Raw genomic sequence first — 14,761 nt, 5'->3', positions numbered from 1 at the left:
CAATAAAACCAATATAAAATCAATATAGGTTCATTTTTATCACCTTTCCTGAAATGCCCCTCTATAACCACTCCATGGCATCTTATTATAACCGTCTAATGTGGAAATGCTTCTATTTTCTTCCATGACTCTGATTCGGCTGAACTCCACCACAGTGATGAATGACACACATTATTTACACTAACTGTCCCTTTAAATCGCTTTCATTCTGCTTCCTCCTCCCTGAACGATCCGCTTTTTTCCATTCCGTCCCGAGACCATTGTTCCAATCCTCCCCCGCCGGACTCGCCACCCCTCGCCTGGCTGGGACGCCTGTCTTGGTACGGTCCGCTCTACCCCTCCTAGGTTTCAGAGATGGTACCTCCTGCTGGGAGAAGGTCAAATGACTCCGCATGTCTGCATCTTCTGAGTCTGTGTACATTCCCGTGATGGTGCACGCTGGATGAAGAGACCGTTGTGCGACCGAACCGAAGCCCTCCCCCGTGTGAAGCAGCGTCATGTCCACCTGAAAGTGAGTACCGGCCGCGGCCGCCTGTTCCGCGGCGATGCTTGTTAGATTAGTCGTCTCCTTATAAAGCTTTAATGTTTGTAAAGTGTTGTGTTTCCGTGCAGCTGGAGCAGCGCTGCACAGTCAAAAATAGTTCTTAAAGGAGGTGCAGGTGAAATACAGGTGAAGCTCCACTTCCCCCCTTCCTTAAACGTGACAGTTCCAAGGTTGAAATTAGTTTGGCGGTATATTAAAGACGCCTCTTGCATTCGATCTCAGGAGGTGAAGTCCACTTTTCCAAAATTTGGGTGAAAGTCATTATAATGACAAAATTCCACCATAAAACGCCTTAGTTTGTCAAGCTTTTACCTGGATAGTGTACATCTGAATCTGTAATGCCGTCAAAAACTTTATTATGTTCGGTCAGGCTTCCAGAAAATCTGTTAATATGTTGATATAACAAATACTAAAATGAATACAGACATATTTACCCAAACAAGAACAAAAGACATCTAATTTGCATATATTGTCTCAGATTATCACTGCCCATGTTTGTGTATTGTTTCAAATGTTTGTGCATAAATAGTTGAGAAAATGATGCTGTAGGATTGTCCTTGTGCTACCATGAATGTGATAAAACAAATAATGACCAGTTTTGATTTGATGTATCATGTAAGAAAAAGTAAAAAAAATTACAGGCACTTTTGGCCAAAGTAACCTAAATCCCTTTCCTGCCTCCTTCAATGTTCATAGCCAAAAAGGAGCAGAAAAGTTGTGACCTTTTTATAAAAGACTCATCGGCTCCCAACCATGACAAAAATGTTAACCAGTACGATACGAAGCGCAATGCTTTCTGGGAGTTGTTGATTCACTTGTGTCCATGCTAAATACTGAACAAATACTGAACCGTAGATATTTAACACCTAAATAAAAATGTGGTAATTGTAAACCTTTAAATCGATTTTTTTTTTGGAGTCTAAGTAATGTTGCGAGTGGATGTTTATGTTTCTCACTGTTCGTGGCGCTCTAGGTCAGTGCTAACGTGTGGGAGGAGAAAGTTTACTTCTGGACAACTAGAAAGCTTCGAGGGAGGGAGACTTAATGAAGTGAGTCATCAGAGACGGCCCAAAACTCCCCCCTGCAGACCAGCACAGAGCCTAAGCCTATTACAGCATTGCATAATGCAATAAGGTATAGCCCCATAAGGTGCAGAGCGATCTGACTCCGGGGGGAAATGATGAGAGGAGCCTGCATGTGTCCAGGCCTCTTAAGCTCTTATTATTCAGCTTAATGAAACATATCCAATCTGGAGAGGGGTCAGCATGTTCAGGTGCTGTGTTGCTGTCCAGAGACGCACGGCGTTCTTCGCTGATGCACTCTGTTTGTTTAAGGTCGATTCAGAGGTAAGTGAGCTTGAGGAGAGCGCTCGCCATCGGGCTGGGGCTCGTGAACTTGTCGGATGTTGACAGCCTTTTGTCGTGAGTGCAGCCACAAGGTTGAATGTGCACAGTGGAGAAGCTGGAAGCAGGTGATAGGGCAGTCTAAAATAATAAATAACCATTTAAATGAAGTATTTCCTTTTTAATCGGGGGGATGCTTCCACAACCGCCTCAACATGATGAAAAAAGCAACCAGAAAATTGATAGTAAAGCCATATTAAGCTGGATGAGGCTGCATTTTAAATAGGGTGGATTTGCACCTAAATCGAGCGGCACAGATCTGCCGGAGCTTCCAACGTCTGTTGTTGGTTGCAGTCTGTTCGTCTTCCATCCGCAGGGCGAGAAGAGCTACAACGTCCCAGGGAACGCAGCCTCTGGTTTCCAGGTAGTGTTTCTGAAGAATCGCTGTGCTATTTTTACACGTGCTACGGTCTTCCCCAGTGACGATATTGAGTAACGACTCCTTTTCCATTGAGCCTGCGTCATCTGACCTTCCATTACACGAAGGTAAATAGGTGATTCTGTGTAACCTCGGGTGGCTGCATGCAGATATAAGTGGTGATCCAGGGGGGGATTTTCAGGTTTAAATGCTGCAGAAAATAAATAAATGATAATCCTGACCTAACCCTTTCTAAACCATTAAGGTGTATCATTTGCTCCCCGATAGTGCCGTGTAGCCAGTGAGGAATTGTTATTGAGTGTATTTGTCATGCATATGGTTCTCCAGTGGGTTTCGAGGGGGGAGTTAAGCAGGCTGGAGGGAGCCACTATCCCTGGTGGAGATGGTGCCTTAAATCGAGCTTTGTACCCGCCTGATGCTAATCCACCATCAGGCCGGACTTACGCCCACTGCAGTAGCTGCAGTGATGAAAAGAGTGCAAAGTGTTAGAGAATGTGAGGAGCCACGCGAGGATGCTAATCTCTAGGAATGTATCTCTTCCAGTGGGCTTTTGTCTGCAGTAAATATCGCTTTGTTCTTATCCCAGACCAAACGTTGGCCCCTCTAAAGCACTTTGCTCTGGCTTCAGTCAAGGTTTTTGTGCCCGATGCTTTTTCGTAGCTTTTCCCAGCTGCACATTAGGAACGAGGCAGGCTCAGATTACTGATCGGCCTTCAGAGTTATCGTCCACTTAATTTGCCCTAAAAGCCCAACAAAATGTGAGGATATAAACTACAGTTTACTCACGGGTACAGAGTAGTTTGTGGCGTAATTAAGCATCCGTTTATCTGACTTATGGTCTCACAGGAGAACGGTTGCCCGGTGTCTCAGGGGTCAGACAGCAATGCGGAAACGTAGTCTTGGTATTAACGTCCATCTCCGGTTTGTGATCTGATTAGGAGCTGATCACAATTTGTGGAGCTAACCTGAGCACGAGCTGCAGATGAAGACAAAGATGTTCCATGCTGGGATTGTGGAACCTTGATTCCTCTCTGGAGTGGAGACGTAAACAGCGGACATCTATTTGCACTTTCCGCCTGTGCCCAGTTCCCTGTGGAGCCCGGTGTGTATCCCTCCAGGGTCGCACCTTCTGTGTCTCAGCCATGTTTTTGCATAAATCTATAAGATTTAAGGGGTCATAATATGTTTTTTATTTCATAAAAGGTATTTAATAATCATTTATACATGCATTTAAAACCATAGGATGAGGGTTGTTTGTTATGAAATGGTGGAGTGCGTTGTGGCATACACACAGACGCAGACAGCTGAGAGGGAGGAAAAGGACGGTCTTGGATCCACAAGAAGGCAATTAGATAATGACAGCGGCAGTGACATAGTGATTTGTAGCCTTCTGTTGTAATTTAATTCCAGCAATCCAGTTGAAAATGGATTTTTAGGCTTCCAAGAAATGTATTCTTCCATTACGGTTCATGGGGGGCCTCAGATGTTGTTATATATCAATGAGCTGTATTTATTTGTTACATGCAGGAGGGTGGATGTGGACTTGAAATTCAGTTTTCCAGGTTGAGGGAATGAGCTCTGGTCACAGCTGCAGGCTGTTGGGAAGCTGATTCCTCTCTGCTGGCCGTCTCTAAAGAGAGATCCTGGTGAAGAGGAGGAGGAGAGCTTCCTACTGTATAAGCGTGTATTTTGGTTGGTAGCCGGACGCCTGGTCTACATCCGTAATAGCTTTATCCTACATACAGTAAAAAGCGCTGTGGGACTAGTGGAAGGATTAGAGGATTTGCCATGCTAAGCCACAGGAGCTCAGCCCAGTGACCCTTCACGTCTCCACCTCTCTTGAGCACAACAACAACCCACCAGTCAACTTGGCCCACAATGCATTGGAGAGGCAGCCATGTGACCCAAATCGCTGATTATATAGTCTGGATGGCGGCAGGATGTTAATAAACTGATTTCAATCTGTTTTGCTCAAATTGGTTACTGATTGGTTCTGCACCGATGCTCCTCTCTCTGTCTGTTCGGCCATCTTCCCAGTCATTTTATCTTTGTGACAGGATTCGTCGGCTAAAGAGCCGCCAGGCTACGTGTTGACCCGTCCAGTAAAATCGGCTCTTTACTCAAATTGAGGGAGCATCACCTCTGGTTCTGCTTTAGAACATTGCTTGGAGTTTGATTAAATCAAAGCATGGGGGGGGGGGGGGGAGGACTGGCACTCCATGGGCGTTTGACTCTGTCGGCCAAATATCAGGCAGCGGGGTGACTCTGCAGGCCCCAGCCCGAGTGTGCACGAGGCCTTAACTCAGACTGACAGTGTTCTAGCTCCTAAACATACCTTGCCATGAGCTACTGCACTAGGATAGAAGGTCCCCGCCCCACCGTCGCCATTATGGGCAATCTGCACGAACACAGAGCTGTCAGAAACTCTGGAGACAGAAATTCCTTTAAAAATGTTGTGGTCTGTTCCTAATGTTGGAAAACTGTTGCTGGCCCTCCAGTTTCTGTTTGGGTGGGAGGTGGACATTTGTCAGTGAGCAGCTTCAAAAAGGTTGTCTTTTTGGAAATAAAGAACAAAGCTTTTGCATTATGTGATGTTTTTAATTCAAGATTTAGCTTCACAGGACCACCTCAGATAGCAGCGGCGAGGAAGAAACCTTGTGCAGACCCCCAGATCTGATGTGGAGGGGAAGAAATTCATCTGCAATTTGTGTTTTCTCTTATATATTACAGCTCTAATATAAGTTATTGTTTACCCAGTTTGGATTTCAAAAACTGGGGGACACATCACTTCTGTCACTCACATCCTGTTTATCATCCTTTCCCCTCATCTCTGCTTACTCCCGACTGGGGCGCGTTTATTTGTGTTAGCTTTGTGTCAGAGACGCCACTTCCAGAATGCCATGAAGCTAAAAATACCAGGTGGTCAGCTGCTTGAGACACCTCGCCTCTTTCCCAGACGGAGATTCATTTAAAATCCAGTTTGAGGACGGAAGTAATTCAAACGATCTGAGTCAGTGGGTTATTTAAACATTGACTTGCAGGTTTAAAGCTGAAAACTCTATGGTAAAGGTATCTAATGAAAACCATACTTTTGACATTGAATTAAACAAGATTAATCAATTTTCCTTTCAGGTGGAAAGCACTCGCTCGTTAGAGGTAAAGAAACCCTTAGTTCCCGACCACCCATCAACTCGCCAGCATCGCCCTTGTCCTTGAACACATTGCCGAGTTCCCCTGAGTGGAGATTAGATGACCCCCTCCCAAGCCAACGGCCATTCATCGCACCAGTTTAGCCCAACACAGAGGTGAAAGTCAAAAATGATGGAGTGGGGGTTTATTCATGGCATAACCGAGCATTTCCATGGCGGCGCCTTGTTTCTCGGTAGGTCAGCGGCACCCTTATTAGGTCAGGAAGCGGGTCGCTTCCATGGAACCAATCTTTGGGGGGGGGCGAATAAATTGGGACGAAAGGAGAAATGTAAACAATGGAGAGGTGCAGACAATGGGACAGACGGGGACAGGAGCGGAGAACAGAAGGGAAGAGATGAGTCATATCACTGCAGTCAGCCGGGTCCTTGTTAAAATTCTGCTGGAGCAGCTGCACTTGAATAACGTGTGTTTTGACTAAAAAAAATGTTTTTGTTGTCACTGTTACACTCTGGCACAGGCCTGTATTAAAAGGTTTAAAGAGAAATGCAACCCAATAAATACAACGACATTATAGGAGAAACCAAAAATGCCATAAATGTGGAGATGTTGTGATCAGGCTTTCTGCCTCTGCTGTTGTGTAATGTCAATAAACTGGACAAACGTACAAAAGACGATGTTTGTGCACACTTCAGCTATTCTTGGCTGCTTTCTGCATCTGCTCTTTGGTTGTTTTCTTGCCTCTGTGCTTGTTTGGGGCTGCTGCTGATTTAGCTGCATGCTAGGCCAGCTAATCCTGCCTCTGATCAATACGCTGCTCACACCCTGGAGTTCATCCAGGAAGGGCAGTGCTGGTGTTTTTTATTTACTGCTTCTTTTCATCAGTCGTGTGCAGCCAGCAGTAGGGACGAAATGAAGGGCGGCACATTTGAATGTGATACGTCGTGCAGACTGCCGTCCTCCTCTGATGCGTTTGCACTTCTGTCGGGAGCATGCTGGGTACATGCTCAGCTCATCCCTGTCAGGAATAGCCCCGTCAGCCTCCAACTAGGCCAAACGCACCAGCCACTGCGCTTTTATGGCCGGCGGGTTGGAGCTGGAGAGCAGACCCCAGCTCCTGCCATACCTGCCGTACCCCCCCACCACCTCAATCCATTACATGCTTGGATGCTGATGGTGTTTGTCAGGTTGCTCTGCACGCCTGGAGACAATTAAGCTGAAACACAAGGCTGGCTTAATGAAGCTCGTCAGGAAAAACATCCTCACAAGGTCCATTCATGTCGAGAGAAACCACCTGGATCCGCGATGCTCGGGTGCAGCGTCGCACAGCAGATGAAACAGGAAAACGAGCACTTGTGGTCCACGTAATTACACCAGCAGCTCTGCTACAGTAAAACTTGGAATTGTGAACAGGGGTATGTTTTTAGGCCAGCTCCAGAGCAGAAAACTGTGCTCTATCAGCAGATTAGAACGAACCTGTCATTCTAAATAGAAAATGGCATCACTCCTATGCTTTTAATTCTTTGCTCCTCTGGAAAGGTATCGCGCGGCGCTCTGGCTGTTTGTGGAGCTGAGCGTCCACCTGTAGGCTGTGATTAGGTTTCCCTGGAGAAAAACCTAATTTTGCACTTTCTGACCGGCGCCGTGCTCAGGTTTCACTGTTTTTCCTTGTGGGACTGACGAGGTCAAAATCAGATGCTTGTTTGAGGGATTCTCTGGCTGAATTATCCCAAAACATTCACTTGGTGCTGTCCATTATGCTAGTTTTAGGGTAAAATTGTACTCCAGCGGCAGCTAAAGTCTACAGAGGGGTCACATCTTGTTTTTTCTTTTGTTGCCTTCAGTTTTCCAACCTATTGCTTTCTGCTCAGTTTGAGCCCTTTTGAGCTGCTCTCTCAGCATCCCTAATAAAGTCCAAATTTAGGTTCAGCTTTTGTTTTGGCTCAGTTTGGAGTCGAGGGCTTATTTTTAGTCCTGTTTTCATTTAAGCTCTGCATCACTGACAAATTAGAGGATGAATCACATGTTAACATTAATGGAACAGGAACTTCTGTGTTTGGGATGAAGTTCCCTTTAATTTCTCACTAATGCGTCCTTACTGTGCACAAACTTGCATCACTCTGTAATTTACTGTACATTTCATTGTACTTATAATTTCAAGCTGCGTGGGTGGTGAAACCTTCCTCAGGAGTTTTGTAAATTAGGCCAAATTAATGAATTTCCCAGATACTTTGGGTCTTGTTTTCCTCCAAACGCAGCTCGGAAGCAGCTAATTTGCCGGAGTAAAGATGGCAGAAGTAGGCCAGTGTTTTCAAGTAAAAAATAAATTGGTTGGGATACATTTGTGTCTGAAGCCACCCACCATGACGATGGCTGATCCTTAATCCAGCTAACGTTGTGTCAAACGCACATCAAACCTTCAAAGTGATGCGGCGTCACCGCTCTTAATCTCCACTGCAGGCTGTGTTGAAAACGCGCTCTGGGCTGTGTCAGTTGGAGAAAGTTGCCGCTGTGTCTTAAACACAAGTGAGTGCATTTTCTCTTGTTCTCTTGAGGGGATTCCCAGTTTGTTAACCTTTACGCCTGCTCTTTCCGCTCCTCCGGCCCCCTGCTAGCCTGTCGGGTCATGGAATCTAGGTATTATAAATGAGTCTCCCTGTTCGTGCATACGTACTCGTGCATCATCCGATGGAAGGTGAAAAAGGGGAGAGGTGCAGGTTGCTCTAATCACTTCATTCTCCTTGCCTTCTCCCTGCTTCCCTCTGGCCCTTCATTCATCTCATTGAAGGGAGGTGAGGGTGAGAAGTGGGGCTGACACAGACCTCGGCATTAATTATTGAACCCTGTCTTCTTTTACTCCAGCTCCTCCCCCGGCAGGCTCTGATAACCATACCATAAAGGCATCGTACAGTGTGGTCATTGGATCGGTGACATGGGCAGTTTATCTATTTACACTGTGATGTTTAATTGTCTGGACGTTCCCCTCACAATTAGATTGTTTGTAATTGTTTTTTGTCCTTTAGCCTCGCCCTGCGTGACCGTCGGCGCTAATGAATTCCACTCCGTTACGAAATGCCTGTTGTGTTGCGAGTAAAGCAAATAACTATTAAAAGTGACATTTGACTCCCCGCGTAGTCGCAGTGGCCTGGTTTGGCTCTGCTCGTTGCCTCCTGCCATGCCCAGTCAATTAGACTGGCTCAGTGGGAGGGCTGTTGAAGCGAGGGAGGCCAAGTTATTCAGACGAGAGGAGTGTGAACCGACCGTGATGCTAAATGTCTCACCGTTATCTCCCTTTGTCCCCCCACCCTGTCTTCTTTGTGTGTGTGTGTGTGTGTGTGTGTAGAGTGTGTGTAGTGTGTTTGCCCTTCCTACAGGTCTGAAAAGTCAACATCAAGCTGCAACTTCCCGAAGCCTCGCAGCCTGAAAGAGAAGACGCCGCCGAGATGTTCAGCACCAAAAGGTCAGCCCTATGTCACTTGTGATCTTTTCAGGTCGGCAGGAATCTCGGGGCGTTTTAAAATGGCTTCTTATGATAATGGCTGACATTTGTGCTCGGCTACCTTCCGCCATGAAGAGATGCTAATGGGGTCACCAGGAAAAGAAGCCACAAACTGAGGCTTGAAAACTTTCTTTCTACCTTCTGGAGGAAGATTAAAAATCCCGTGTATGCGTCGCCTTTGTGTGTTCGTTCTTTATTTTCGATGTGGCTTCACATGCATGATTCATCAGCGTGGCTTTCCCGGTGTGGACCGCAGGGTCGTGGTCACACTGCTCAGCCAGTGTGGTTAAGAGGCACTACGAGGATCGCGACATGCTGCTTTTAACAGCTCTGTTAAAGTCGGTATGTGAAGTGTGTGATGCATTATGTAAAACAACACACTCATCCATTAAAAGTGCAGTCAAATTTGAATTGAATAGATAATTCTATTAATACTAATTAAACCCAACGAGGTTAGAATTTTAAAACTTGGTTTTGCTTTTACTGCCTGAATGGACCGGGAGCTTCTGTGTATAAATGACGGGTTTCACATCTGCACTTCTTCAGCAGGACTGCCAGTAACAAAGATACGCAGCTAATTAAATGCTGTGTTTAATGGCTGATTCATTCGGAGCTTTTTATATGAATGTTGGCACTTTTTGTTTTCCTTTTTAAAGTCCAGCACAGTCGAAGCTAATATTTTTTAATATGTCACATATAACTAAGCTGAGATATGAGGGGGAGAACCGGAGCGAGATGGCAAATGCCAGTGAGAACAGATGGTTAGATTAGAGCAGGTATACCCACAAACGGCCTCTCAGACCTGGTTTATTCCGATGCATCTGTCTTGATGTTTGGATCATATGTTTGCATTAGGATGAATTGGCGGGGCGGGATCCTGGCCTCAACTGTTGGCAGCCATAGATCAGACTGATCTTCCTATTCTCCTGCCAGCGGTACCCCAGGGCCCCTCGCCTGAAGGGCAGAGCCAAACACACAGCATGCTTTTGAGTTGGTCAGTTACAGAAACGCGTTCGGACCTTCAGGTTTTATGTGTTGGCGTCTCTCTGAATACATTTTCAGAGAAAGTTGTGCTTTCTTCTGAGCGCGAGGCGGAGTCTGGTAATGTGGTGGGGAATAAGGGCTGTCGCAGCGCTGCGTTCAGGCACCTGTCTCTCCGCAGCGTGAGTGATCATCATAGTCTGTGTTTGTGTGAAAGGATGATTAAACCGAGCCAGCTCTCCGTCTTCTGGGAGCTGCGTCAGCACGGACGATGACACAGATACGCTGAAAATGACTCTAATGGGCCGCCGCCTTGATATTCAAACACGAAGAATAGCTTCTCGGCATTCTTCAGGAATACAAAGCCAAGCAGTTTTCTGAGAAAAGTGCTGACATAAATCTGTATATCCGTCAGAGAATGGCAACATGCAGCTGTGGCTTTATCTGCTATTATGGGATTTTCACCCCAGCTCAAATAAACTCGAGCACTGTAATTAAAAGCCTTTCCTTTACAATATGTCAAACCAGTTTGATTTTGAGTGGAACGAAGCTCAGAAGACAATAATAAATCTGATGCTAGAGCACTTTAAGTTGTTCCAGTGTTGTGTACTGAGTGTCTCCACAGGCTGCTTGTGTGTACACGTGTTCATTAAAATGGAACTGGAACGCTGTTAAGCTGTTTGCTAATGAAAAGATGCACCTCAGCTTTTTAGGTTATGCATTTAAACAGTTGCTGCAGCTCATCTACCAGGCCACCATTAATCAGCTCCATAATGATCCTCCGTGCTGCTGAAATCAGTTTATTTTTGGATGGCAAACGTGTAGAAAAGCACCGGATTGCTAACTTATCAAGGGGCTGATGATAGCTGGTGTTCTACTGCCAACCCCAGAGCTGTCAAACACTGAAGGAACAACAGAAACACAGAGAGCAGCTTACTGCACAAATAACTTTTCAAGATTTGTTCAGAGGTTATTTTTTCCACGTTTCCGCTTCCGGCCAAAGCGGTTCTCTCGTAGCTCATTCAGGAACTAAAGTAGGCAGCCAGGACCGGCCATGAGCTGAGGAAATGTCCAACCATTTCCGATTTTAACCTGCAGCACTCGGTTCGATCACGCTGCCATTTTCTATAGATTCTGTAGTGTTTCGACATTTAATTCATGTTTTAAAGAACTAATTAGCATAAAGCTATGTAATGAAGAGTCATGCAAACATTCATATCTGACACAGACTTATTGAGTCTCTTGAATTAGTTGACAAGTTGCTGGAAATGGAACATATGCAGGTGTTGCCCGTTCAAAGGCGTAATTCTGCCTCCTTTGTGTTGGGAGTGGAAGCTGCGTGCGTGTGCCACAGCCAAGATTCTGTGGTAGCTGCTAATGAAGATGCATGATTGCTCCTCGGTGGATTATCATGGCGTGATGTTTACCTTCAACATGGGCCTTATTTGTCCAGTAATCGATATGTCAACACCTAGCATGGCAGTGTTAACGAGACGATTACGGCCTAAACATGACATCAGAGCCTGACTTCGACCCTTGACCTTGATAAAGAGTAATTAGATCTTTGACTGCTTGCTTGTCTGAAGTGGTGGTCGACATCAAGAGGCCCTGCACTTGATTATTTATGTATGCGGAGAGGAAGGTGGTGTCAGGGGAGTGGAGTGAAGCCTGTGTATGCTCATACCCAGGATGGACGTGAGTCCAGTCCTGACAGCCACAGACTGACCACACTGTTGAGCTCACAGTCGCAGGTTTGTCGTGTAACATACATGCGGTGCGTGCCAGAGATGGCTGGATAACAAACTCCATAAACTGGTGATGAAGTTTGTAGTTTGACTTGGTTACATTGAGAGGTTTAACAGTAACCCATTAAATGATGGAGCACCCTGGATAAGATGCATCAGCAGAATGATGGTTTTCTGAAACTGGGAATTTCTGTCGCCACTTGGTGGAGGGAGGTGTTGGATCTTAAGAGACTCATTACTGGTGTCTGGATGAAGATGAGGTGGTGTTTGTGTAGCAAATATAGAGCAGACGTGTGTGTGTGGGTGTGAGAGAGGTGGCACACCTCAGTTTCTCCATATAATGAAGGCATTGTTTACCCTCGCGCAGTGATTGGCTCACTCGATCATTCTATTGATTATTCGTGCTATTTAAAGCCGCTGTGGCGCAGAAACGGATGGGGCCTAATAGAACCACAGTTCCCGCTACAGCAGCCACCTGATAACCTGACGTTCCAGTTATCGATCATTTGGAGCTTTCTGCAGGTTGTTGGGGTGATTTTAAAATCCTGTTACGCTCGGAGGGCAGCGCTCATAAATGATGAGATAATGCCCACTGCCATGACGACGGTGTTGTTGTGCCGCAGCGTCCTCGAACACATGGCCTTCGCCCGTTCCTGGCACGCTCTCCTTGACGACACGCAGAATCTTTTGTTTTGATAGCAGGTATATCGCCGTGGTGAGCGCTCACGGCTCCTAAACACGATTAATCGGCCCACCGGCACGCGCGGCCTTCAGAGCCCTTTTATAGTCTGTTTTTTCTTTTCACAAACATTAAGAGTTGCCAGTAAAATTCAGATGTTTTCAAATTGTAGACTTAATGAGGCAGCTGGCAGGAACAAGTTGTTAGATTTATTTATTTATTTTTTTTATCTTTCATTTAGGACCAGCCGTCCCCCGACAGCCGTGGCCCCTCGGCTGCTCTGTCAAATCCAAAGCGCATGTTTTCTCTCTTAACCTCGACCCAGAATTCTCTGGTTGTGCCTGTTCAGAGCGAGCGTTGGGACGTACGATCCTTCCCACCTGCTGACGTCACCAGAGAGATATTAAAACAAAAAACAGGCCACATAAATGTCACCCTTGTTTTAGCGTGTGACGTACGGCCTCACCCTTCTCCCCACCCCAGGACTTGTTCATCATCTTGATGAGCTGTCAGCCGCAACCTGCAGCTTTCCGCCTGTAGCTGAAGGGTGTTGTTTATTTGTGTGTTGATTGTGTTGGTGCCTTCCTTCTTCCCCCTCTTCTTGTTGGGACGACCTTTGCAATGACCTGGCCTTGATCCTCTGCAGATGGTTACAATGATCAACATCCATAGCACCAGATTCCACAACACCCGGGAGCCGCCTCTGTAAATATCCATGCAGGTAGTCATAATTGCATGTTCGGATGTTGTGAATGGCTCCGTGTTGTTGCTTCAGGCCAGTCTGGCGGTCTTTGTGCTGCAGCTGCAGCGAGCTCCTCGAACAGAATGAGGCGGGTGTAGAACCAATAGACGGCCGCACGTATCCTCAGGAGCTTTAATCAATTGAAATGCTTTGCCTCACATATCGGATCAATGTACAGAGGTTGAATGTCACCCAGTGAAACTGGTGAAAGTGAGCCCAGAGGCCACGGGCACCAGCTAATGAAATTTTGATGTAGCTTTATTTAGAACTATATTTTACAGGATTACGTAGCAGGCTCCATTTCCAACTTCAAAGATGAGCTTTCACCACCGCTGGGGGTAGCGAGCCGAGCTGCCCCGTTCCCCAGAATTGGAAAGCTGCTCACAATTTTTTGCTGGGGTGATTTTCCTCCCACTCCTTCCATCTCTCGGAAGCTTTCATGCGATCATTTAAAATCCGTCTTGCTTTATTTTGGTCCCTTTTCCCTTCCATTTTGCTTTGTTAATCCATGAAGTGAGATATGCAGCACGTTTTTCTCTCCTTGGATTAGCGGTATGTGGCCACGTGCGCGGAGGGGAAGATGGAGCTCTCATTTTTTCTCCCCCTTTTTCTTAATGTTGCAGTGACGACGGCTTTATCACGGCATAAAATCTTGATGAGCTGTTTGATCCCACCATTATTTCCGCCGCTGCACATTCGGGTTAATATCGCACATTTGACGGGAAGTCATTTCACTGGTGTCACTGGTGTTGTTTTTACACCGGCGCTGAGCGGGCTCCCTTCAGTGCCGCCTCATTTTGGTTACCTTTCTGCTGTGTTTGCATAAGCAGGAGATTGATTGCATAAAACCGAAGCACCTCCCCGAGCGACATCAACACAACAGATGATGAATGTGTCGTTGGCCTGTGATTAAAAGGTGGCGGGGCAGGGATATTAATGTAAATAAATCTTAATCTGAGGCAACGTTCATGTATGGAGACTAGCATGCAAAAAAAAAATATCAGTAATATATTGTGGTAACCCCAGAAAAACACTTCACGAACGGATTTACACAGGAAATTCTACTCTACTAAAAAAAAAAAACACTCCAGATTCAGGAACATGTGAAACTTTGTTCGGAAAACTGAGATCTGATCGTAAACACGTGTAGATCATCGATGCCAAACGGTCGTAAATTGACAGCGTGCTCCCGATAATCGGCTATTAGCATTAATCTCCACCCATGAATTGGCAATGAGCACCATAAATGGAGGTGTGTGTTGATGCGTCAGTCATGGCACAAGCAAAACGAGAGAGAGAACAAAAGAACTTTCTGAAGCAGGACAAACTTTTCTGAAGCTGAGAGATTATTTTGAGTGAAGATGAGTTTAAAAAACACATTTTCTTGTCTCGGTTAGCAGTGGTGTGACGGGAACAGGCAAATCAGAGGCCTAGAAGGAAGTAACGGATGCCATCGATGTGGTCTCTGCCATCCCTAGAACCATGCTTGAGGTCAAAAGAAAGTGGTTTGATTTAAAAACGGAGGCCAAAAAACGTATTTGTACACGCCAAAACAAAAAATCACTGTCCAAATAGTCAAAAACAGATGAGCGCATAGCAGGAATTATTGGGAGAACGCTTTGTCAGGAATCTCCCCTGACGG

The 14,761-nt window shown here is 45.9% G+C and overlaps 1 protein-coding gene across 3 annotated transcripts in view; it reads left to right on the top strand.

Annotated features, from left to right (window-relative positions):
* Window positions 1-361: 361 nt before the first annotated feature.
* oxr1a (oxidation resistance 1a) overlaps window positions 362-14,761 on the top strand; it is an 88,741-nt gene continuing 74,341 nt past the window's right edge. For 2 of the 3 annotated variants that reach the window (XM_011605260.2, XM_011605258.2), the window contains exons 1-2: window positions 362-511; window positions 8,817-8,933. In XM_011605260.2, coding sequence (XP_011603562.2) covers window positions 8,917-8,933 — 17 coding nt within the window. In that variant the 5' untranslated portion in view covers window positions 362-511; window positions 8,817-8,916. Of the gene's footprint in view, window positions 512-1,517; window positions 1,594-8,816; window positions 8,934-14,761 lie in introns of all 3 variants that reach the window. The other variant, XM_029838265.1, reaches the window with a different exon arrangement.

This window comes from Takifugu rubripes, chromosome 7, assembly GCF_901000725.2.
Source record: "Takifugu rubripes chromosome 7, fTakRub1.2, whole genome shotgun sequence".
NCBI classification, from domain to species: domain Eukaryota; kingdom Metazoa; phylum Chordata; class Actinopteri; order Tetraodontiformes; family Tetraodontidae; genus Takifugu; species Takifugu rubripes.
Note: the sequence above shows the minus strand (reverse complement) of the source record. Positions and strands in the feature narration are given on the sequence as shown.